Source organism: Mauremys mutica, chromosome 3 (assembly GCF_020497125.1).
Source record: "Mauremys mutica isolate MM-2020 ecotype Southern chromosome 3, ASM2049712v1, whole genome shotgun sequence".
NCBI classification, from domain to species: domain Eukaryota; kingdom Metazoa; phylum Chordata; order Testudines; family Geoemydidae; genus Mauremys; species Mauremys mutica.
Genome location: NC_059074.1, coordinates 155093272 through 155119064, shown reverse-complemented (window position 1 = coordinate 155119064; position 25793 = coordinate 155093272). Strand labels below are relative to the sequence as shown.

At 41.5% G+C, this 25793-nt stretch overlaps 1 protein-coding gene and 1 long non-coding RNA gene across 6 annotated transcripts; one reads left to right on the top strand and one right to left on the bottom strand.

Moving 5' to 3' along the window:
- Positions 1 to 3162: 3162 nt before the first annotated feature.
- Positions 3163 to 24950, bottom strand: YPEL5 (yippee like 5). 5 transcript variants are annotated; one of them, XM_045010439.1, is made up of 4 exons: positions 24700 to 24950; positions 16473 to 16551; positions 7586 to 7757; positions 3163 to 5223 (listed from the first exon to the last, which is right to left on the bottom strand). In XM_045010439.1, exons 3-4 carry the CDS (start codon positions 7724 to 7726, stop codon positions 4999 to 5001), a joined length of 366 nt encoding a protein of 121 aa, XP_044866374.1. In that variant the 5' UTR covers positions 7727 to 7757; positions 16473 to 16551; positions 24700 to 24950; the 3' UTR covers positions 3163 to 4998. The 5 variants fall into 5 exon arrangements, with proteins under 5 accessions (XP_044866374.1, XP_044866373.1, XP_044866376.1 ...); XM_045010438.1 differs by lacking the exon at positions 16473 to 16551 and having other exon boundaries at positions 24700 to 24941; XM_045010441.1 differs by lacking the exons at positions 16473 to 16551; positions 24700 to 24950 and adding an exon at positions 23710 to 24074.
- Positions 3633 to 13229, top strand: LOC123366755. Its single transcript, XR_006578171.1, has 2 exons — positions 3633 to 3759; positions 12756 to 13229. It is a non-coding gene; the product is annotated as an uncharacterized LOC123366755 (long non-coding RNA).
- Positions 24951 to 25793: the final 843 nt, after the last annotated feature.

Genomic DNA, 25793 nt, shown 5'->3' with positions numbered 1-25793 from the left:
TCAGAGTAGCAAACACACTCATTTCCTGGTATCCCTGAGAATCACAGCAGTTGTGGTAAATCACCCAACAGAAAAGAGACCCAGTACATTAGTGGCCTTAAATGGATCCTACATTGGATTGGGAGCCAGTGCAGCATAGGAACCATCAGGTTGAGGCGGTCTCAAGTTTCTCTGTTAGTAGTGAATACCTCTTTGGTGTCAACCCTACCTACTGTATAGAACATTGCAATCATCCATGCCTGGAGGTAACAAATATGCATCCATTCTCTACAACACATTCAAAATTCCACTGGCCTAGAAAGTTAAGAGCCAACCAGTTTGAACTGTAATTTAGCCATCTGAGGGAAGCTTCATTAACAGAGCTTTTGAGTATGAATTATATGAAAAAAAGTGAGCATACTGATTTTTGCACTCCACAGTGTGAAGGCTGGTATAGACTAGGCAGAAGCTTCTGAACTAACAGCCACTATTTCTCTGCCCAATCCTGTTTCCATGTCACTCAGGGCAACTTACTTTTCATAGCTTCCCCTAAATCAGCAAGTTTAAACAGAGTTAACATTCAATTTTTTTCCCTCCTGCAATTCAAAGAGAGAAGCAAAAGCTATTCCCAGTACATGCTCTGTTTTAAAGGCACATTGTAGTCTGACTTACTCTTAACTACCTGCAAATCTGGAACTGTATCTTAGACTTACTGGGAGTTCTCTCATAGGACAGAAAGGCTGTTATGTGGGATTATGGATACAGTGTAAAGCACCTGCTCCAATTCTTTCCCTTAAAGGAGTCAGGTGCATATGAACCTCTTTCCTTTCTGTCTCCTATGTTAATTTTCAATGCTTAGATAGAGGAACAAAAAACATTGGCTTGTAAGTAATTCTTGGTGAGCTGTAAATTTCTTATCTTTTTTGATCACCCACTGAAAACTTTATTGAATTAAAATGCCATGATTTTCCATCCATAGATCTATAGCATGCTGTTTTCTAACCCTCCGAAACAAGACAGTCATGTTTTGACAAAGATGAAGCTTAGTTGTTGTTGTAGTCCCAGACCTGAAGAGCTCCGTGTAAGCTTGTCTCTCTCACCAACAGAAGTTGGTCCAGAAAAAAGGTATTACCTCATGCACCTTGGTGCTCTAAATATGAATCTTCGCAATTCTAATGAAGATACATAATAAAGTTTTAGCTTGGGATTCAAAGAACAATACAAAATATTTTGTTGGTCATTAACATTTAAAATCAAGTGGCAAATTCTTGTCTTTGCTAATCACTAATGAGTTGTAGAAGTGAGATTTTCCATTCAATCTACTGGCACAGGGACAAAATGCTAATCATATATTGTCCCCTACAGGCAAGTTAGGTTAGCAGTAGACCTGCACTTACACACACCAAGTGTCACCATCACAGAGGAGGAAAAACCAAAAGTGAGAGAGCCAATTCCTCCCACTCAACACTCAGCCACAGAGATTATATTGAGGGGGACAGAGCAAACCAAAATGCATGGGATTCAGTTTTAATCTAAAACTATAAACAGTCTTGCTTGAGACTAGTGGGTTCTTAAGGAGTTCACCCAATAGTGTGCTTTCATACCGTAGCACCCAAAGAAATGCACTTTAAGAGTCTCATGGCCTGATTCTCCGCCAATGTAAATGGGATTAGGCCCTGATTGTATACTGTACCCAATAATTGTTCTCCTTTCTGCCCACCCCATTGCATGTTCTTCAGCAGCTAAAATAAATCAAGTATCATGCTCAAGTATCACAAATATGCATCACTCTGCACAAACAGCTCACATACATACAAACAAAAATATTCCTGAAGTTCCAAATACATGCAGCCGTGGGTATGAAACCATTTAAGCCAATACCGGAGAGGGGGAGAGGGTAGGAATTGAGACCAGAACTGTTCCTGTGGAAACTTGTAACCAGGAAGATATAAGGGGAATTATATGGTAGCCTTCACATTCAAGAATAATTATTTCCTGCTTATTCTATTGCCACTTTAATTTTTTAAATAAAAATATCACCTTTGAACTCAGTCTAAAAGTGGCCTTGAACCTGTTATTTATGAAGCCGTGCTCTATACCTTCTAACCTGTGGTTCTCAACCTATTTACCACTGTGGACCACATAGGCAGCTCTCTTAAGTATTATGTGGGCTGCATCCACACAATACATATATACCGGTACTACCTGTATATCTACAAAAAGAGTAAGGTTTAGTATTTGTTATATGACAGCAATATGATTCAAATCGATATAGTACTTTTCACTTCAACACAGGCAAATGTCTACCAAAAGCATTTTAAACTAGCAAAATAAGTCAAAACATTGTAAAAAATAATTTGTCAGGGTGGCACGGCATGGTGAATTGCCACTCTCACTGCGCTGCAAGTGGGCTGAGTACCTGGAGAGCATGGCTGCCTGGGAAGATGGGCAGCCCTGCCCAGTGCAGCATGCATTCCCAACTCAGGACTGCCCCCCATGCACCCAGTCCCCCATCTAGGTACTACCCCTCAGCAGCTTCACCCAGCACCCCCAAGGACTCCCCCCACAGGATTCAACCCATCTAAGGACTGCCCCCAGCTACCAGTTCCCCCACGTAGTGTCTGTCCCCCATGCACTGCCTGCACCCTGCAGTGCCTCCCCATGCTCATTGGTCTCCTACCTCGGCTGCAGGAAGCTCAGCGATACAGCATGCCCTGCCAGGGAGCCTGCTCCAGCTGGGGTCACTGGACCCGCAATCCTGCACGGTGGGGCGCTAAGCACCCTGCCCGCCTCCTGATGCTGCTGGGCCCAATCCTGCTGGGGGGCACTGCTGCTGCTGGGCCTGATGCCATGGGCTAGCCCTGATCCTGTACTGCCCCATGCCCCCCCTCCCCCGCTCCGCATCCTGGTCCGGTGCCCCTCCCACTCCATCCTAGTTACAGCCCTGAAGATGTCACATGGGCCATACATGTGTGCTGACTGGGCTGCAAGCAGCATGTACATTGAGAACCACTGAGCTAAACCATGAGCAGTCCTTGGCTGTGCTCTTATTGAGATGTTGAACCATTTCTTGTTATCTCATATTGTGGAACCGCAGTCATTTGCTCAATTGACTGATCCTATGCTGCACTGAATTTTGCAAATAATCAAAGGTAAAAAAAAAACCCCAAGAGACTGGTGAGATACTATTCAGGACAACACACATTTTATTGTACTATAACACCAAAAGGACACGAAGAGTACTGCAGAGAATCACTCCAATGGTGATTTTCAGGCTCATGAAGAGCTCACTCACTTGAGGCACAAGTTACACTACTGTTTATGTACCTTGATTCAAAATAGTTCTGGTATGTGAATCTACATTGTGTTCCCGCTAAGCGACATAGTTCTATAGTAAAGCTACTTTTAAGTTAATAGGTGACAGATTTAAGTCACGGGGTGGCCAAAGCACAGCCCAGTGGCCAAAGGAACCCTCTGGAATATGACCCCTCCCCCACCCTCCTGTCTGCTGTTTCAGATACAGAGATAGGGCCTATGGATGCCTTGTTTTGTTGACATTGCTTGTTAGTGGAGTTAAACAAATATTAGTTGCTCGTTAACAAAAATCTAAGTTCAGGCAGAAACTATATCTATGCATATTTATTTCTGATAAAGAACAGTACATAACTAACATTCAAATTAGGTGGAGCCGTTGGGCTCTTAGCAAGTTGTCAGTGTGGTTCCAAGTCACAATGTTTGGGCACCCTTAAGAAAGATAATGGAGAACACTTTTGCCAAGAGGTAAGTAATATTTCAATATCTTAAAATAGTTGACTTCTACAGGAAGGAAGCAGGAATCAAGTCAGTAATTACAACCAGGCAAGCCTGTTCTGCTGGTCAGAAAGACAAAAGGTGTAACATCACAATAGAAAGATGCAACAACATTTTGGAGATAGATAAGAGTTTCAATACCAGAAGCAGCATTTGAAAACAAGCTGTTTAAAAAAGTTGCAGGTTGTATGCTGTATGCATGAATGCACATGCTAGCATTCTCCTCCTTCTCCCCTGTAGCTGTGTTTTAAACACAAAGTCTCAGGTTAAAAAAGAAAGCCATTTGAACAAGAATTAAGATTTGCAATAGCTTTGTCTACTTAATGAGGTTAGTAAAGAGATGAAAAGAAAAAAAAACATTCACTACTGCAATAGTAGTTACTCAGTAAACCCCATCATTACAAACAGCTTCTGATTTTTAAGCAACACAAGACTAAACAGACAATTACTTTAGATTATTACTATGCTTATAAGTTACATCAGTTAAAAGAAAAAAAGCCAAGCAGTTTTGCCCCATTTCAAAAATAGCTTCCAATCGCAATTTTATGGTGAAAGGGACTATACAAATAAACGAGGACTGGTGACATCTTTGGGTCAAAAATGACAAGAAAGAATGGGCTCTGTGCTACCGATCAACCTCAACAAGAATATGGCACAATGGCCAGCACAAGCCGTACCAACACTGAACCTTTTGCACTCGTCACAAATTCAGATCTCTTTTCTTAAACTAGTATATCTGGTGAAAGGACTGGGTAAAAAAAAGTTAAAAACTTAGATCAAAAATTGGAAAGTAAATTAAAAAACACCTTTCGACTTAAAATAATTTTCTATTGATATATCAGTTTATATGAACTAAAAATCAATGATTTCTCTAACAAAAGATATATCCAGATTATTTTCCTTTCAGCCCACTGTTAGCTGTAGATACAATCTCAGATCTAAGAGATGTAAATGCAAAGGAGAAAAAAAAATTACAGCATCTGTTCAACATTCTCTACAAACAGCTGTTGGGAGAAAAGTAAAAATTAAATGAATAAAGAAAGGAAGTTTCCATCTGAAATTCTCTCACAATCTTTCCCAGTCCATAGTTCAATGAATCCAACTCTGATGCTAAGGTGACAGTGTATACAAGTAGAATTTTTTTTTTTTATTTTATTTTTTATTTTTTGAGTTTCACTGAAGAACACCAGAAAAGAGGCTGACATCTCTTCAGGAATTATCGGATGGAACATGCTCTTCAAATCCCTCACTCTCTCGGACCAAAGCTCTTTCCAGGATAACACGGCCTTCCTTGTAGCGCTGGCTGTCTTCAGTGGCAAATTCATAGATCCAACCCAGTTTGCTGTTGCAGTTCTTGCAGCTCACGTCTCGAACCATGTGGCGGCCAGTGAGCATGACCCGATCTTGAACTTCACTATATTGCAGATTTACCACCTGAGAAAAATATAAAGGGGATGAGGAGAAGAAGGGTTAAGCCTACCGAAGGCAAGGCTCTGAAAGCCATTTTCCAGTTACTAGGAAATCCAAGGCACCTCTGTCAAAGTACAAAATGTCTAAGTGAAGAGCCTGTGGCACTGTGCATATTGGGCACAGAAACTTAACAGGTGAAACTACCAAAGTTCTGCTGCCCGTGAGGAAAGAGCTTTCAGAGATCTACCTCACAATGGTGTTCTGAGCCTACACTGTTTGTGAAGCACAGCGAGAGCCTGCTACAAAAAGCCTAAGAGCAAAGTATTATTTAGTTTACCCAACTAAGGCATAGCAATTAGATAAAGCTACTCACAATGCGACAGTTTAGTACAGGGGTCGGCAACCTTTCAGAAGCGGTGTGCCGAGTCTTCATTTATTCACTCTAATTTAAGGTTTCGCATGCCAGTAATACATTATAATGTTTTTAGAACGTCTCTTTCTACAAGTCTAATATATATAACTAAACTATTGTTGTATGTAAATTAAATAACGTTTTTAAAATGTTTAAGAAGCTTCATTTAAAATTAAATTAAAATGCAGAGCCCCCCAGACTGGTGGCCAGGACCCAGGCAGTGTGAGTGCCACTGAAAATCAGCTCATGTGCCACCTTTGGCACGCGTGCCATAGGTTGCCTACCCCTGGTTTAGTAACCCCTTGATGTCACAAGTAATTTCTTGATACCAAACCCATTATTAGCAATGGGTGTGATCGCAGGAATGGATCAGTCAATTTAGTCACTGGAATATTAGAGTTAAAAAGCTGTTTTCAGGAAAAAAATTAAGATGAGATTTAGAGGCATAAGTCCCACTGACTTTCAACAAAAGTCAATGGGACGTGCTCTTAAATCCCTTTGGTACTTTTGAAAAATCTCACCTCTTGAGAAAGATACACTGAGTGAGTTGACAAGTGTATGCCTTTTAGGGCCGGTACAAATGCATACCTTCCTTTCCTTAATCTTAGCAGTTAAAAAAAATCCACCTGTACCTTGTTTAGGTAACTAAACATGTGGAACTAGTGTAAATAACTTGCTGAAAAGTAATGTCTATGACAATTATAATGGAGATTCCATTTAAATAATCTGATACTTTACAATTATGCAAGTTGGGGTTGCAGAGATCAACAATCATAAAGCCTTAGCCAAAACTCACTGTTTCTCACAAACACAATTTGGACCCAAAGATCCAACACTTTTTGGACTAGTATGAAGACAGATGTACTGCTGTCTTTCCTTACACACTTGCAGTATACCAGGGGTTCTCAAACTGAGGATCGGGACCCCACGAGATTATTACATGGGGGGTCCCAGGCTGTCCCAGCCTCCACCCCAAACCTCACTTTGTATCCAGCATTTATAATGGTATTAAATATATAAAGAAGTGTTTTTAATGTATAAGGGGGGGTCGCGCTGAGAGGCTTGCTGTGTGAAAGGGGTCACCAGTACAAAAGTCTGAGAACCCCTGCAGTATACAGAAGAAGACTTGCACATATGCGCTACTGACAGAACTCAGCACACACCACAGCAGCGCTTTCTGAAACCATGCATAACTAACTGAAGACACTTCTTCCCTGTACCTGGGAGGACTATGCTAACAAAAAAAGTGTTACCAACGTCTGGTTGCTGATGGTCAATTTCAAGAAACTACACCCCTGATTACCTGGCCGTATTTGTTGAGAAAGCACAGAAAATCTGTGTTATTAAACCAGAGTCAGCCTAAAAAACCTGGTCTCTACATAAATATTTACCAGCACCCCCCCCCCCCACCCCAACTGGGAGCCATATTCTATTCTCATTCCCAACTCTGCGATCTCAGTCCAGATACCAGCTTGTACATCACTATACCTGCCTGTAAAATGGGCACAGTATTTATCTATACACTTGCAATGGTGTTGTGAAGTTTAAAGATATTATAGCAATAGGCATGGTATAAAAATCTGGAATAGATTAGACAAAAAATGAATGTAAATCTCTTTGGAACCCTGCATAAAAGTATTATTACAATGAACCTGAACTTTACATTATAGAATTCAGAATACTTCAAGTTTAACTGCATGCACTTTGGCAAGATACTAAATTCACAATCCTCCCTGTAGCCTTTTAAGCATTAACTCCAATAGTTTAGGCAGTTTATGGTGAAATTTCAATGACCTAAAGAGCAAGTTAGAAAGAAAAAAAACACAACGCCCTTTAAACAAAAATCACAACAGCAGGATGTCAACTGAATCCAAGAAGATTTAACAGTTAGCGTGATGATGGATTCTTAGCCCTCCCACAAACTTGATTTTCAAAAGCAAGGAGCTCTCTCGTGTCATCTAATTTCTTACTAACCTTATTAAAAAGGAAAGCTCTTCCTGTGGCCCCTGTAAAGCGAGTTGATATGAGCTCAGAGCGGTTGGTCAGGATTGTATCACAGTTTGCACAGGAGAACAGACGAGTGCCACCAATATGGTCCAGGAAAATTCTGCCCATTTTTATAAGTTCTTAAAATTAGACTCAAGACCTGAAAGCAAACAGAGATATTTCATCCATACAGCAAATTCACATAAGACTTCCTCTGACATATGGCCAGAACACATTGCAGGGCAATTCAGCTGACAAATATATAAACTCTTTATGATCTATTAAATACTGAACTTACAGTTTGTGTTGATCCTTTATTCCTTAACCCTGATGGAAATAGAGACTAAGAACCTAACCAAAATCAGGAGGCTCTCGCCTAAATTTTCTTCTTTGTCCCATCAGGAATGCATTATGAAGAAATCAGTAAATATACAGCTGGCAGATCAGAACTCTGTAAAGTTTCCAAATGGTGGGCAGCTTTTAACTAAATCTCTCCCTTTGACTTAAATCAACATTGTGCAGCTTATACCCTCACACAATATTTGAAGGGGGAGGGGAGAAGCACAGAAACCCAGAGCAACCTCAGTTTGAAATTTTCTTGCTTGTATGTGGCTCAAGCTGAATCCTTAACCCTTAATTTTAAAACCTGATTTTTAAATCTCATTTCCTTCAGATTTTTGGTAGAACAAAAATAAGAGTTTGTTTTTAAAAAGGTGACCAGCACAGTCATTACAGTGACACTTGTGTTGTCACAGCTCACTATCATGTTAGTACAGGTATTTGACACTTCCATTATAAAAAAAGCATTTCTCTGAGTTTGATCAGACTTGATACATGGCCAATTCAACTCATATAACTGAATTGTCTATGCACTGGGTATGAAAATCCTACCCAGTCAATTGCCTGAAACACTTCAAGGAGGACCAAGATGGTGTCAATACAAGAATGTGTGCATAACATAGTGTTTAACATAGTAGGCTGAAGCCAAGCAAGACTGAGGTTATGCTGGTAGGGAGAGGGAGATGCTCGAAAGGATTTGCCACATCCATACCATCCTCCTCTAGCAAAAGAATCAACTGTCTTAATGATGGGAGAGCTAAGTCTTGGGGTCCTTCTGGACTCCTTGATACTTCAAATAACCAAATTGCTAAAAGAGCCATCTTGCACCTATGGGTAGCCTGAAGACTGCACCCTTGTCTATCAGACTGATTTGGCCACAGTGATACATGCATTCGTTATCTCCTGATTACTGCAATTTATCATACCTATGGAGTGGGGCTTTGTCAGGGTCAACAGCTTCAGTCAGTTGAGAACACAGCAGCTACTCAGCAATACACAGTACTGGACAGCAGATCATACTCAGCTCTTTACATTTGCTACCCATGGAAAAAAATCAAATTCAAGGCCTTGATCATGAGCATGGGAGGACACATTTTTTGCAGCAGCTGGCCTACAATAGTAAAACTCTTTGAGCTCATTAGAAGGACCATAAATCTCATTGCATGTTATTTTGAAGTTAAAAACTTCATTTAACTTAGTGTGTATTTATTTTATTCATTTAGTAAGGAAATGTTACATGGCAGAGCAACTTCAGATACCCAAGATAATTGGGAAAAATGTTTAAACTTGTAAGACACTCCAATAATATGATGTAAAAACTTAAAGGAAAGGTTTTCATTCTATTCACTGAGAGGTACCATGACCTATCAAAAATTAAAGATGTTTACCTGAACCTTAGAAAGACGCAAGAATGTATTTGTTTCAAGTCCGAAGAAAAATGATCAGTACCTCAAGTATAGATAAAGCATTTATTTGATTTTAAGGTTCTCTTCTGGTACATGTAAATTAATTGTATAAATATGGGATATCTTAATGTAAATAGCATATCAAAGGGTATTGACCTCTTATATAGACCACTATCATGCTGACCAATATTATCTCACTGTTTCTCTGTACTCCCCCATAGGTCTGTCTGTATCCATCTGTTGTCTCGTCTCATATTTGAGGCAGGGACTGTTTTTTGGTTCTGTGTTTGTACAGCACCTAGTACAATGGGGTCCTGGTCCATGACTAGAGCTCCTAGGTGCTATGGTAATACAATTAAATAAAGTTGAGATAGTTATCATAATACTGAAGTTATTTTCTCATTAGCTTTTATAAATCTCCTTGGAAACCTGCAACAAATCTGTTTACTGAAAAAGAAAAAATGCCCATCATTACACTTGTATACTGATTTGTTATTATACAACTTTATTATACAACTGCTGACACAGTTTTTTTGCATTTTGATCAATGATGCAGTTATGTTTTAAAAGCAAATACGCTTTCTTCCTTAAAAATAAGGAATTGACAGGGAAAGGTAGCATTAAATAGAAAATTTCCCTGACTATCCAACCACACATGTTTATTATATTAAGAAAATAGGGTGTGCAGTTAGCGAACAAAACTGGGAAAAAAAGTCATGTTTTCAAACATTTTCATAGCATGAAAGGTAATGTAAGATTGTCTCAGGCACCTCACCTCCCATTCAGTACACGATTGGCATTAATATAGAAAGAAGTGGTCAGCCCATGGATATATGCTATGATCATCTACAGCAATTATTTATATAGAACAGTAATATTAGGAAAGAAATGCATTTTTAGCTGTATTTTAGTGCAATTTAGCAGCAGAAGTAAAGAATTAGCACCATATGACAGCACTGCGCAGCCTATCAATGCTTCAGATGCCACTGTTTGAGAACATCTTCTCTAAAATGCCCTTGTAGTACAAAGCATATGAGCCCTGTTTGTTTAAATGTCTGCTTAAGTCTGTTGCATGCAAGTCAAGAAACTGCTTTTGAAAATGGGATCTGTGCATTTTCATAGATTTTTAACTTTGTTTCCAGACTGCAAATCCAGATCAGCTAATACTGCATTTGTGAGATGGTAAAGTACTCTCGGTAATAATGTATGTAAGGGCCCAATCTAACTTCCACTGAAATCACTACCAAAACCTCCATTGTCTTCAATATGAGCTGGATGGAGCTCTAGTTAATTTTACAACAACGCTGTTTTGCTTTTAGGAATCCTATATCTAATACTGCTGCAACTATTGTCTTTTGAAATGGACTAGTCTCTAGACAAGTCAGATCAAATGTGGGAGTATATGATCAATTCTATAGCAAAACAGTGAATGCCTACTGTGACCATAAGAACCCCTGTATTCACACCCTACACACTACTGTAATACTCTTCGCACAAAATATGCTTTGTAGGTATCATTTGAAAACTAATAACTCACTGGATCATTAATATTCTTAGAAGATGCATATAACACAGTGTGTATTAAGTGTTATGGATATATACTAGGATTATGACTAAAGTGTGATTAAACCAGGCATGTTTAAAATGTGTTTAAACCAGGGAGCTGGTGAACAGGTCTGCCTTAGACAAAGGAACGTGTGTTTGATTCTCTGACTAGCCCGGTCTTCATGCAAAAAAAACCAAAAGTCCATTTTTACTTATTAGGTAAACAAAGCTATTAAGCTACTAAGTGGGTAAAGAAACAGCATAGTGCTTTCTTCGTTAACAGACTCCATGTCACTTTCCTCACATCTTGAATAAACTTTACTTAGAGGGATTACCCAAGCCCAAACATCTACATTGCAATGTTATAGCTCCGCAGCCTGAGTCAGCTAACCTAGACCAGCTGTGGGTGTTTTATTGCTGTGTAGACATGTCTGACTTGCCCAAGGTCACACAGATCAAGCACTAAGCACTGGACTAGTCTCTCTTTCTATTGATTTCAACAGTACCACTCGCAATTGTAAGGTTAACTAAATCATAACTATCTGCAGGATCAGGGTCCTGGGCAGTCAAGGCCAAACAAAGCTGTGAAGCACCATTCAGACAGTGCAAGAGAAAAAAGGAACTACCTCAGGGTAGAGACTGTCCTTCTACTGGGTGTTTATACAGCACCTTATACAGTGAAGCCCTGATCTGATCACAGTAGGGCTATGGACCCTACTGTAATACAAATAAGAGTCATCACAACATGCCCTCCAACACTTGTCTGTTACAGTATTGAGTACTTTTCCAGGACTGTACATTTCCACAGCGGCAGTCTTCTGCAAAACAGCTATTCCACAGCATAGCCCCTCTACACACAATTGCCTGTGGCCATTTCCTCCTTTTGTTGCCATATGTTAGTAGGACAAGGGCAGGAGATGAGCACAGGACATATTGGAGTGCTCTGAACCAGGAGAGAATAGAAGTACAATCAGATGTACTCACCCAAGTGAGTGAGCCTGCAAAGAACAGTAACTCACATCTGCGAACCACAGCCTCAGGCTGTAAAGATTGTGGCTCTTTTATTCAAAGCCCTATGCTCCCTCCCCATCTAAGAATTTATTCTCTCTACTGAAGCCCTGACATGCCATTCCAATAAAACTCATCCATCTTAGTCAACACTTGGATAAGTCACTTAGTATTACTGCAGAGGTAATACGTGAATCAGCAGGATGGTTACAGATTAATTTTTCTGAGTCACTTTAATACTTATTTTGTATGTCCCAAGCGTGTCACAATGTGTCACATGCAATCATGTAGTAATGCTTCACTATTATACACAATGCTAAAAATCATCCAGGATGCTTTAGTTCCTCTAGTAAAGCAGATTGAGCCTCAATACTTCGCTGCCTGTTGCAGAACCTGGCAACACTATAGCTTCACATACATAATCGTGTAGTTAAGCTTCAGATGCTATTTCACGTAACAACCAACCCACCTTCCAGAGGCTTTAGAAGTAGACAGCTTGTATATAAACATTTTCTATTTTAAAAAATGGATAGCTTAAAATGTTTGTGTCTCTACCCTGGGTATTTCTAGGCACCATCAACAAAGTAACTGAGCAATTCTCCTAACCTGCAAAAAGGAACTAAAGTAAGTTAGTTGTGTTGAAGTTGCCAACATATTGAAAATTAGCCATTAAGTATGCACAGAAGATACCCAAACAGCAAAAGGAGATAATGAAGGATAACACTATCAAACAGAGGAATATCTTTTAAAGTGGACTGTTACTGAATCATTTATCTTATTTCCATTTCTCTCTCTCTCAAAGAAGCTTTACAACTTGTTTATACAAGCTTAGTTAAAGTACTGCTTTCTTTATGTTTCAGGTCAAGAACCAGTTACCAAGAGGAATCAGAAGAGAATATCTTCCTTCTCTTCCCCTACTACTGCATCACACAATGAGTTTGGTGCATTATGTATGTGAGGAAGGGTGTTTGGTTTTCTTGAGAAGATCAGATATTGGACAACCAGAGACAGGACACACAACTTGGACACTTGGTCTGATCTGATATGGTGAATCTTAAGATAGAAATCTGAAGTGGGAAAATATTTGTTTCTAGAGGTTCTCTCTCCTAAAAGGAAATAAGTTCCTTCACAGGCATGAAAAACTAATTAACACAGAAATCTCATAACCATTCTCACCTAAAACATACTTTTAAAGTAGATGGCAATGATTTTATTGTATTTTTGTATTGCCACTTTGTATGGTAACGTGGTTTGTTTGGTAATGAAATAAGCAGCCTATTATTGAACAGAAGTATTTTACCACAGGTTTTGTGTATTAAAATGTTTGAATTACACGTTTCTCAAAAACCTTATTCACTGTTTAAGTATATACAACTTCAAAGTAGCAGTGCTAGAGTCTGCATCTTCTTTTCAGTCAGCATGTACTGTGCTTCTTTTAAGCATTAAATAAAGCAGGTCTCTCTACTTGATAAAACAATTTCAGCATTACAGTTGAATTTTAAGTGGCAAGATATCCCTTTCTAGCATGGTTTTATCTTACTTGGTAAAAGAAGGGAAGTAAAAGCAGCAATAAAAAAAGAGTTTAAAAATTTTGTAACAAATGGAAAAACGGTGAAACTGATAGCGAAGAGTACAAGCCAGTATGCAGGAAATGAAAAACAATTGATAAAGCAAACTAAAGGAAGCTGTGAAAAAATCCACAGCCAGTAAGCTTAAAATGACAACAAGAAGGAATTCTTTAAATATAACCAGGAACAAATGAAATCCCAGCAATGGTATAGGCCTGACACTGAACAAAAATGATAAAATCATCATGAAAAGGCAGAAGTATTCAATAAATATTTTTCTTCTATATTTGGAAAGAAGCTGGATTATATCATTGTATAATTTACAATGACAACGAAATGCTGTATTCTAATGGTAACTAAAGAACATGTAAAAGAGCAACTATTAATGTTAAACATTTTTAAGTCTGCAAAAATGGATAACTTACGTCCAAGAGTATTAAAAGAATTGGCCAATGAGCTCTCTGAATCATTAATGTTGATCATTAACATATCCTGCAATACTGAGGAAGTTCCAGAGGTCTTGAAAAAAAGCTAATGCTGTGCTAATATTTTTAAAAGGGCAAATGGGATATCCTGGGAAACTACAGGCCAGTTAACCTGACATTGATCCTGGTCAAAAGCATGGAAAGGTGGATACGGGATGCAATCAGTAAAGAATTCAAGGATGGTAGCATAACAAATACCAATCAACATGGCTTTATGGAAAACAAGTTTTGTAAAAAAAATTGATATCTTTGATGAGATCACAAGTATGGATGATGATAAACTGTGGACATAACCAACTTAGACTTTGGTAAAGTATTAGACTTAGTCCCTCATGGCACTGTAGTAAAAAAAATAAAATAAAAATAAAAGCGCTATCCACCTGTGGTGAACTAGGAATGTTCTTAATGTTTTCTCTGAATACTGTGTTGCTGCCTCAGTGTCCCCTATGCAGTTCTTAAGTCTCTAGCAGAGCAAAGGGCCAGTGCACCTAAATGCCTGACACTGTCTCCTACCAACTGATGGCCTGGGCCCCTCCCCTGCAAGGAGCCAACTGAAGGTGTTGGAGACAAAGAGGTCAGGTGACCTCCTGGCCCTGGAAAGGAACTAAGCAGAGGAGGAGGGGCTGGAGGGGTCTTCAGTCTGGAGCTGGCTGGGGGCGAGGAGTGAAAGTGCAGACGTGGGGGTCTGGCTCACTGCCCCCCAGAATGGACCCGGCCAAGGGGTCCGTTCGCTGTACTTACAAGCTCTGTTTTAGACTGTGTTCCTGTCATCGAATAAACCTCTGTTTTACTGGCTAGCTGAGAGTCACATCTGACTGCAAAGTGGGGGTGCAGAGCTCTGTGGCTTCCCCAGGACCCCGCCGGGGCAGGCTCACTGTGGGAAGCGCACGGAGGGGCAGAGGATGCTGAATGCTCCAAGGAGAGACCCAGGAGGTGAAGACGTGTGAGCTTTCTTGTCCTGAAAACAGTCTGCTCCAAGGGAGAGAACGCTCCCCAAAGTCCTTACTGGCTTTGCGGGGAGCAGTTCCAGAGCATCGCCCAGGGACTCCGTGACAACAACATCAATGTCACACATATTAAATGGATTAAAAATTGGTTAACTGATCGAGCACAAAAAAATTAACTGGGGAATCATCATTTAATGGTGTTGTTTCTACTGGGGGGCCACATGTATCTCAGTTCTATTCTATTCAGTATCTTTATCAATGATCTGAAAGAAAATATAGAATCATTGCTGGTAAAATTTGCAGATGGCAAAATTAGTGGAGTATTAAATAATTGGGATAGGTCAGTTATACAGACTCAGATGGATCACTTGGAAAGGAGGGTTCATTTGAACATCTATTTTAACACAGCACAATGCAAGATCATACCTCTACCAACAAACAAAAACAAATATATACATCTTTAGATATCTCTATCTCTAGATATATGAGAGATTGCCTCCTGAAAACAGACACTGAAAAGGACTTGGCAGAGACAACCAACTAAACAGGAAACTCCAGTGCAATTCTTAGCTAATAGGGTGAATGTAATCCCTGGAAATACAAGCAGAAAATATCAGCTAGTGTAGGGAGGTCATATTACCTCTACACACAGCATTAGTGAGAAAGACACCATGTTCTAGTATCTAAGGGCTCAGAAAAGAATTACAAGAATGATTGGAGCTCTAGAAAACATGCTTTATAGTTAGAAACTTAACCTATTTAAGTTTATCCAAAAGAAGGTTCAGCAGTGACTTATTCATGTTGTACAAGTACCTACATGGGGAAGAGATTTCTGACAAACTACTTTTTAATCTAATAGAAAAAAGGCATAATGATATACAACAGCTGGAAGCTAAAGTTACGCAAATTCAGACTAGAAATAAGGCACTCAGCAAAGGTAATTAAACCAAAAGAACAATTTACCTAGAGATGTGATTCTCCATCACTAAGTTTCAGTCAAGACAGGATATCTTTCTTGAAGATATGCTATAACTCAAACAAAAGTTTTGGACTTCATAAAACCTCACCCAGTAATTTTAGCATGGCCTGTTATGCAAGAGGTCAGACTAGATAACCATAAGGGTCTCTAAAAATCTATGACTAGCAATTAATGTATTCCTTACTAAAGTTTCTGACTAACATTTTAAAAATCCACACACTTATCTTCCCCATTATAAATTTTAGCTTTATTGCAAGGATAAAAATCTGGAATACTTATTTGGGCTCTGGATTTTATAACTACTCGATAAAAATCCAATTATTTCAGTAAGTAAATGAGAGCCTAGTTGAACTGCTCTGAAGTTTACCTCATGCACAGTTCTTTAGGTTATTATATATAAATCTAGAAATTAAGGTGAAATACAGAATTACCAAATGAATGCTAAAAGAAAGGCCTTAAAAAGATGATTTGATCTTGAACATCCTGGACAAGCTGTATTGCTAACAAGGAGCAGGAAAACCCTAGGAAAACTCTGAATTTGCACTTGAGATGCTTCCTTGAAATTTTTCAGGTAAGCACCAGTTTAGCACTAACTTACCTACAGAACACACAAGTTGAGGGGATATTTTGCTGTAGACAAAGGCTGGCTGCCCTTTCATACATACTGATGCTGAGCCCTGCAAAGGAATTTGTTTGGAGTATAGTCAAGTATGTCTTGAAACCATACAGCAGAGGCAAAAAGCTGTCTTTGGGCCTTCCTGACTAGCATCCAGTGTCCCTAAATGCAAGGTACAATATCATCCAACATAAGTGGTCTAATTTTATTTTTTTCAGATTTCACATCCCATGTAAGAGGTATGGGGTGTATATTTATTCATTGTCTCACACTCACAGTTGGAGTGTGAAGTCTCTCTCCAGTGAATATTAGAGACTAAGGCCTTAATTCTGCAGAAACTAATGTCTTTGTTGAAAAAAGTTTAGACCTCCAGTTACAAAAGACAAGGTTCCAATGAAAGAAGAACCAGTCCAGCTGCAATGGACTTCTCATAGTAGTTCAAGTTCTCTGCTGATATTCATAACCCTGGAGGCAGCAGCAGAGCTATCAAGAATCATGCCAGTTCCATGCTGTTCTTGAGGAAGCTAGCACCAGAGACAGGTATCAGACACATTTACAGGGAAGGACTCCAAAGGAGTCTGAGAAATACCGTAGGTAGAGACTTCTTGTACCCAGCCCTTTCTCAAAGCAGCTATGCAGCCTCCAGTTGTTCCTCACCCTCTAATAAATGTGTGCAAGATATGCAAAGTCCTTATGGAAAAGTTTACAGATTTTAACAGAACAAATATTAAATTAGCTGCCCAATATTCAAGTGAATATCAATATTCTGAATCAGGTGATTCAGAGTCAGTAATAGAATAAGAAACTTTTAAGCTCTTGGTCAAAGTAACAGTTGACAGCAACTGTTATGAAGTGAATTGCAAGTGTCAGCTCAGGGCAAATAGCTCTCACTCATCAAGCTAGTCACCTACTGGACGCATACTGACTTGAGAGTACCTAAGGGGGTTAGGGTGGGTGTGGGCTCCCACATACCGAATCCTGCTGGGTCCATGGAAAGCATGCATATAAAACTAAATTATTCACCAAGACATCTAAAAAATTAAACCACTTAGTATACCTACCTGATTTATAGTCAGTGCCCCAATCCCTTAGTTGGTAAATAAACATTCCACTCTTTTGTCCATGCATTCATTCCTGGGTTAGGGGTAACTAAGCTCAAAAGAGCAGTTGTAAATATTTTTGCAAAGCTTGCTTCATTGCTTTTTGTCTTTAAAGTTTAAAAAAACTCGCCAAAAGTTTGTTAAGTATTCTCAAAGGGGGGAATTGTTGGTGTCACTAGGCCTAAGTAAACCAAAGTTGTGACTGCAGGCCTGAGTGAACCAGAGGTCTTCCATGCTGTGAACTTTAACCAGCCTAAAATGCTAACAGACTGCAAGCAAAATGTGTAACTGTCAGCTGTCTCAGCTTGCAAATGCAGGAGTTTGAAACAGCAAAAGCGGCAGGGAGGAGGGGGAGAGGGGGAAAAAAATCTGTATGTGTTTGTGCTGTAAAGGCCATAAATAAGCTTGCAAATAAAAACTTTTCTAACTCGCTAAAATGTAATGTTTAAAGTAACTGCTGTTGGAAAGGGAGGGGTGAGGGGAAAAACCAAACAAAAGGCTTACACAAACAAGGGGGGTATAAATGCTGGGACCCCGCCTGCGCGCGGGTGTGCAGGATTTAAAAATGCTTTTTCTCCCTGGCACCTTATTTGGGCTCAAATAAACGTGGTTTTGCTTCTCCACCCTGGTGTGTTAATTAGTGCAACGCACACCGGGCAACAAACCCCCGCTGTTGCTCCGCCTCGGGCCCTTTAAGCCGGCAACAGGTATAATACATTATAAACACACTTATTAGATATTATGCATGTGCTCTAGAAAGCTGAGCCAGGAATTTTAAGGTAGATGCCATGACCAGACCCGCTAAATCAGGGATCGGCAACCTTTGGCAGGGGGCTTACCCTTGGCAGGTTGCATGCCAAAGGCTGCCGATCCCTGCGCTAAATCAACACCCGCTGCATCAATTGCAGCAGTGCCGATCTACTAGCATGTGTAGACACGGCCCTAGTGAGTCAATATAGTGTTTGATGTTGCAAACAAACAAGACAGCCTGTATCAAAGAACTTGGAAGACAGCTCAGCTGACTTGTATTATTATTTGTATTACCATGTTCTCGATCGCCCCCCACATCAGCACAGCATCACAGACATTAACGTATATGCCCTCACAATATCCCAGCAGGGTAGAGATATTTCTTCCATTTTACAGATGTGTAAAGGAGAGACAGAGATGAAGTGACTTTCCCAATGTGACACAGGAAGTCCATAGCCAGAAATTACCTAAGTCTCAACACATTTAACCACAAGATCACCTTTCCGCCCCGATTTTTCAAGTGCCTTTGATGAGCAAAAATTAAGTGCACATACATTATTATTTTGTATTCAGTTTAAAATTCACTATTCTTTTCCCTTAAAATATTTTCAGTCTCCAGAATCAGCCCCTCAGCAACTTCCACAAAGTATTACACATTTTAAATAAAAATAGACATCTGAAAGATATTTAATCAACTTCAGTGTCCAAACAGTACTAATCTTCACTCTGAAAACACCAATGTTTTATTAGACATGTTTAAAATAAGCCTTCAGTTAAAACGGTAAAAAGATGAACAACTGTATTCACATATAAACATGCAGAGATGATGTCTACTGGCAGGAAGGGGACTTAGATATTTCTACAGTGTATTGTCACTAAAAATTCGCTTACACAGTGGAAGATTTTAGGGTAGATAAAAGCCCTAAAATTTAAGGGAGTCATGTCATCAAAACTTCATAGTGTAATATTTCATCTATATACCTAATAAGTCATTTTTAAATACCACCATGCTAACTAGGTCCCCAATGCAAGAAAAAAAAAAAACCCTCCCGCAATCACAAAAATTGATTATTTTAGAGAGAAAACTTGTCTAACTTTAAAAATACTGCTGTAAAATTGTGGTGGTTCCCAATAAAGACTGAAAAGGGAAGTACAATATTTGGCAAGTTTGTCTGAGACTACTAGTAACATTTCTGGTCTTGCTATCTTCCTACCTGCCTGATGGAGCTTTCAGGCACACCCTACATTGCATCCCACACAATGGCTGAAGCCCATTTATGAAAAAGTTAATCTATGGGGAATTAAATTTGTAGTTTATAATATGTTTAAATACTTTGAAAACTAAAAAAAGGGGAAGTAATGGGTGACAAGTTTACAAAGGATATTTCTGTAGACACACAACATTAGAAAAGATGACTAATGCTTAAAAGTGATATTTTAATTTCTAATAATTACTACTAGAAGACAAACTACAGGGCAATATCTTGTACATGTCTGTCATTCACACTTTGCATGTTTTTATTTCTTTGTTGTTTCCTTAACCTAATCTTGGTATTGCATTTTGCTCTGTGTATGGAAGATGCAACAAAAGTATTTTTCAAATTCTAGCACTATACTGTTTTAAAATAGATCATTTTTTAAAAGAGAAACAAGCATGCCATATATTACTCAAATCTATATTGGTTTTCTCACACTAATTTAGGCATCATAAATTTTGTGTTTATATACAGACATTACTTTTGATTCCCTCTTTGCCTCAATTAAAATCTCTTCCAGAATTAAAACACTTGGAATAAATATATTAGTTTCTTGAAAATCCATGTCAGACTAAAGAGATCCAAATCCAAAATTTGTTAAGATAAGACTGTCTTTTAATATGACTGCAGTGAAATTCTTAATAATCAGATGACCAAGATCATTCTAGCACTGAAGAAACCAAATACTTCATATAAAAGAGTCAGCTGTCAAATAAGGACACGGGGTTTACTTAAGGCTGATTCAACATCTCACATGACAGATGGAATGAGGCTTCAGAAAGGCGTAAATAGAAAAGATGCTTTTAAACAAATAATGTTTTTTATAAAGTGGAGGGGTGGAGGAACAGGAGCAGAAACATAAAGCCACACATCATTAAGGCCCTAATCCTGAAAATGGCTCTGTGTAGGGTAAATGCTAGACCGGGGTCTCAAACACGTGGCCCGCGGGGCTATTTCCTGCAGCCCGCCCCCCCCAGCCCACTTCCAGGCCAGGGGTGGGCAAACTACACCTGCGGGATTGCCCCCCTCGAGCCCCTCGCCGCTCCCTGAAGCAGCTGGCATCCCGTCCCTGCAGCCGGCGAGGGGAGGGGGGGGGAGAAACAGAGGGAGAGATCCGTGTGTTGCCCTGGTTCTAGGGACTGGCCAGTTCCCCTCTCCTCCCCCCCGCAGCTCCCATTGGCTGGGAACGGGGAACTGCAGCTAATGGGAGCTTCAGGGGAGGTACCTGGAGGAGCAGCAAGTAGCATGCAGAGCCCTGTGGCTCCTGGGGGAGGGAGGACACAGGGACATGGTTCTAGCTACTTCCCGGAGCGGAGCGGGGCCGGGAGCCTGCCCTAGGCCCAGTGTGCACCACTGCCACCCTGGACCCTGAAGCCCTCTTGCACCCCATCCCCAACCCCCTGCCCTGAGCCCCCTGCTGCACCCCATACTCCAACCCCATGCCTTAAGCCCCCTGCTATATCCCACACCTTCTGCACCCCAACTCCCTGCCCTGAGCCCCCACCACATCCCACACCCCTCCTGAACCCCAACCCCCTGCCCTGAGCCCCCTGCTGCATCCCACACCCTTTCTGCACCCTGAGCCCCCTGCTGCACCTCAACTCCCTGCCCTGAGCCCCCGCCACACCCCTCATACACCCTCTGGGGGCAGGGAGGGAGTGGAGTTGAGGTGCGGACTTCAGAAAAGAGGTTGGAATGGGAGCAGGGAAGGGGTGGGAAGAGGCGGGGCCTCATGGAAGGGGTGGAGTGGGGGCAGGGTGTCAGTAATGCGGCCCTCGGGCCAATGAACTAGCCCTCATGTGGCCCTTGTGGTCATTTGAGTTTGAGACCCCTGCGCTAGACCCACACAGAGCTGTTTTGACTTCAACAGGGCTCTGTGCAGACAACTGGGTCTATCCATGCAGAGCCATTTGCAGGATTGGGGTCTTTTTGGATTGTATGAAGCCTCACATAGCCACATATCTGAAGTTTGAAAGGTCAGGAAATAGGTTTGCTTGCAAGACAGCACTTCACTTCAACATGATTGTTGATCATAAAATACTTCCATTACTTCCTGCATGCTGAATGTCTTATCATAAGCGGGCTACACAGGGTCACATGGTAGGAGGGAAAGGGACATGGGAGGAGAGAAGAGGAGAAAGGAAATCAGCAAGTTTATATCCACATTAGACAATACATGGGGTCACTAACCAAAGAAAACGACTATGTTAATGGTTAAACAGTTGGGAATATTACCTGAAGCTATAGAAGTGATAACAGGCATGATAAGCCCTCATGAATGCTATAAAAATACTTTTTCCCCCCCGTTTGCCATATTTAGTGTCTGCATAAAAGGGATTATTGTTTGACAATCTTCATAACTAAGTTTCCTTAATTGTGATCCCAATATATAACTCATCAGATCAAAGAATGTTAGAAGTAATTTATTCTTCAACTTTTCTGCCTTTTGGTATTTTCACTTCACTCATTTTAGACAGTGAAAAACAGAACATTTCAGTATTGTTTTTAGTCAGTGCTACTGTCAGGGTCCCACCTTTGGCTTGCAAAGACGGTAGATAGTTTAAACCCCCCACATGTATTTTTCCTTAAAGAATTTAAACTGTCACTTTGTTTCTGAAAAAGGGCTAAGTTTATCTAAAACGACTTGGGTATTAGCTCAGCTCTACACATTTCTCTGCCTTAATTAAATCATTTATGTTTGTGGGCTCTCTAGAAAGAGAGAACTTCTTAAAATATCAGTTATGTTCTGGGTCATAGTCTTTGGGGGACAGTAAACTGTAACCAGCTACGTTCTGCAGTGTGGCCCAGGGCTGACGACATCTAGAATATGGACTGGACTATTTGCATCAAGATGGAGAGTGAATTGCTGGGAACCTGAAGGCTCCAGGAACCTCGATTGCACAATATTGATGTACAGCTGCAGTCTGAAACACTTCCTGTTTAGGTACTTGTATAGCTCTCACCATTGTAATATATCAGAGGGGTAGCCATGTTAGTCTGGATCTGTAAAAGCAGCAGAGTCCTGTGGCACCTTATAGACTAACAGACGTATTGGAGCATGAGCTTTCGTGGGTGAATACCCACTTCGTCGGATACAGGACTCTTTGCTGCATTGTAATATAGTGATACTCAGACCTCAGTGGTTCAGGAGCCAAATTAGCGATCAACATTACCCAAAAGAGCAACAGACAGAGCTCCAGGAATCTATGTAATCTCCTTAGGGGTTACATGTATTTGCACACAGAACCACAATAAAGTTTTACAATTTTTTAAATCATAAAATTATTTCTATTAACTTTTTTTTTAAAAAAGGAAACCTAAACTGTGGATGTAAACTACCTCAGAATTTTTCCCAATGCTAAAAAATACACACTTGGAAGGGAGTTTTGAAATAAGGCATGTTATATACACGAGGTTTGTAGTTGCCACAATAATTTTCAAAAGCAAGTTAAGATTATTCTGTTTCAGTTCTTCCTGTTTCATATACAGTTTAATGAATGTGGACTGTTCAAACTCTAGAAGACAAAAAAAAGGGATACAGAGCCTGCTCCCCTCTGATAAATGTTTTTAGTCACTCAGACTGCTGCTATATTTGGCAGTGAGCTATGCTCTGGCTACAGCAACAGCATCACTACTGCAGCACTAGAATCCTTCTCACGGAGCACCCACTGCAGATTGCAAGAGCATGCGCTACTGCCTTTGCTCATAGCCACAAGCCCCAGAACATACAGTGCAGCCTCTATTATTTAAACCTAAACTGTACACAAAGAAAACCAAAAGGGGGGTGGAAGAGAGCAGTCCAACAGCTGATACTGGTCATGTGGGCTGCTGGGAGCCAATCAGTAAAGGCTCAGCCTATGTCTGGTTTGAGAATGAGGCTCTACCAGAAGCACAGACAATTTGACAACAAATAAGAGGAAACAGCTGACATAAAACACAAAAGTCCTCTGGGCCTGAGTCACAGGTACCATACTACCAAGGGGGAGCCAGCAGGGGAAAAAACCCTCAGTAGCAATCCCATAGGCAATCCTCCTTCTCCCTACCCATCATTTAGACACTCAGCAGTATTATTGTGTTTGTACAGATGCCAGGTCTGGTGCTCCCTATATTTACCTTATGGGAGGACTGGTCAGGAACAGAGGCAACTGCTGCTGGATGGAAAGATTATTAACCCAAGAGACTATGTAGCTGAAACTATTGACACTGGGGAGGAAATGTATTAATGCTGAGCTGGAGGAACAAAGGGGTAACTGGTCCCAAAGAGTTATCTCTGTACCTCTTAGATTTGGGGCTAGAGAATGATGAATCCAAGGAATGATTCTCCAGGTACTATTTATCTTGCGGGGGACAGGAGGTTAGGAGTGATTCCTGGTGGCCGGGTAGTTTGTCTGTTTGTATATATGTGTCTGTGTGGGGTAGACTAGTAATAAAGTTAAACCACATTCACAACAGGAAATGAAACTACCCCTGTGGCGCAAGCCAGCTTCCCCTGATAGCCACAACCAGCCTGTGTTTGTGCGGGGTGTATTGCGCTGCAGGACACCGCACTGCTCTGCCGGGAACGGGGGATAATTATTTAGCTGTTGTTATGGCTGGTGCAGCCTGGAGAAGGGCGCTGTTGTTGGGCGGGGTGCGGCGTTGGTGCTGCGGCGCCGGTTGGGGCAGGGGAGGAAGTTGGGTGGCGCTTTGTGGTGTCGGGGTGATTGTTGTGCTGGGGAGGGGGGGGAGGGGATGTACAGGGGCCGGGAACTGTTGGGCGGCGGGTTGCTGCGGCGCTCGGCGGGGGTACCGGGGGGGGGGAAGGGGGGGTCTTGCGGCTGTGGCGGTGCGGGGCGGAGGTACGTGGGGGGGGGGGTTGTGACGGTGCCGCCTCCGGGGATACGGAGGTTGCTAGGGAAGGGCGGGGGGGGGGGGGGCTGCGCCGCCTGACGGCGAGCGCCGTTGCGAGGAGGGAAGCGGGGCCCCGCACCCCACACCCGGACCGAGCGAGTCAGGGCCCGGGGCCGCCTCACCCCGGAGCCCACAGCGCTCTCGAGGGGCTGGACGGGCCCCGCAGCCGCCCCCGCGCTCTCCAGCCTCGTCCCCCGCCCGTGGGGCCGTTACCTGGCAGGCGGCGGCCGGAGCGGGTCGGCGGCTGGAGTCTCCCCTCAGCTGAGCTCCACAGCTCGGTCTCGGGCCGTCTGACTCCGCCCCCGCCCTGTCCGTCACCGCCAGAGACACGCCCACTGCCGCTGTGACCGTTCCCCTCTGCCTAGGCCACGCCCCCTGCTGGCCCGGGCCGCTCACAAGGCCCCGTGAGGCCGCGCGCATGGGGGGCCCGTTGGAGGCGGGGCGCCCGCTGCTGCAGCTGTTGCCGGTGCCCGGGGGGGGATGGCGCGGTGAGGCCGGTGTGGCCAATGTCCTCATCATCTAAGCCTTGATATCTGATATTACTTTTATCTGAAAACCCTGGACATCTGAAAATAGGGGTGGTCCCCTCTTTCTCCAATGGTATCAGTCACCCTAAAAATCCTTTGATCGCCCAAATAAATTGCATACCTCCCCCACCCAATTCATTCTCTTTAGATGCATGGGTCTCTACTATAATACAAATGCTATTTCAGAGTTATTTAGGGTAAACTCTTGTTTTCAAAATTAAAACATTTTGGATCTAATCTTTGGAACAAATAGAAATAATTTGTCTTGATTGGGGTTGGGAGGGCAGCATGGTCACCTGGCAGCAGTTAAAGTGCTTGGGCCCAGATCCTCCAAGATATTTAGGTGCCTACATATTTTGGAGGATCTAGAACTAGGAGTCAGGCAATCTGGGTTCAACTCCTAGCTTTGGTTTCTTGTGTGACCTTCAGGAAGTGACTTAAACTATCTGTATCTTAGACCCCTTTCTGTAAAGTGAAGATAATAATACTTTCCTAGCTCATTGTGGGATGGGGGAGGGGTTGACGCTTAATTAATTCATTAATGTTTGTAAAGCACTTTGAAATCCTCCAATGGAAAGCCGCGTAGAAAGACAAATGAAAAATTATTAAAATCATTTTGCATTTATTTAGCTATAATACTGGAACTTGCTGACACAAATCAGCAGTTACATCATCCGTACAAGAGCTTCTTATTTCTGCAAAGAAGTCAAGGAGAAAATGTGTTGAGAACAGCATTTAAAATAAAGGAATCAAAGTTGGTAACATTGCCGAGTGAAAGGT

Excerpts from the sequence above, each read along its gene's own strand:
- YPEL5 (XM_045010439.1), bottom strand. The coding sequence starts at position 7,726 with ATGGGCAGAATTTTCCTGGACCATATTGGTGGCACTCGTCTGTTCTCC. Across the intron at positions 5,224-7,585 it reads GAGCTTTCCTTTTTAATAAG|GTGGTAAATCTGCAATATAG; the intron begins GTTAGTAAGAAA and ends TATTTTTCTCAG.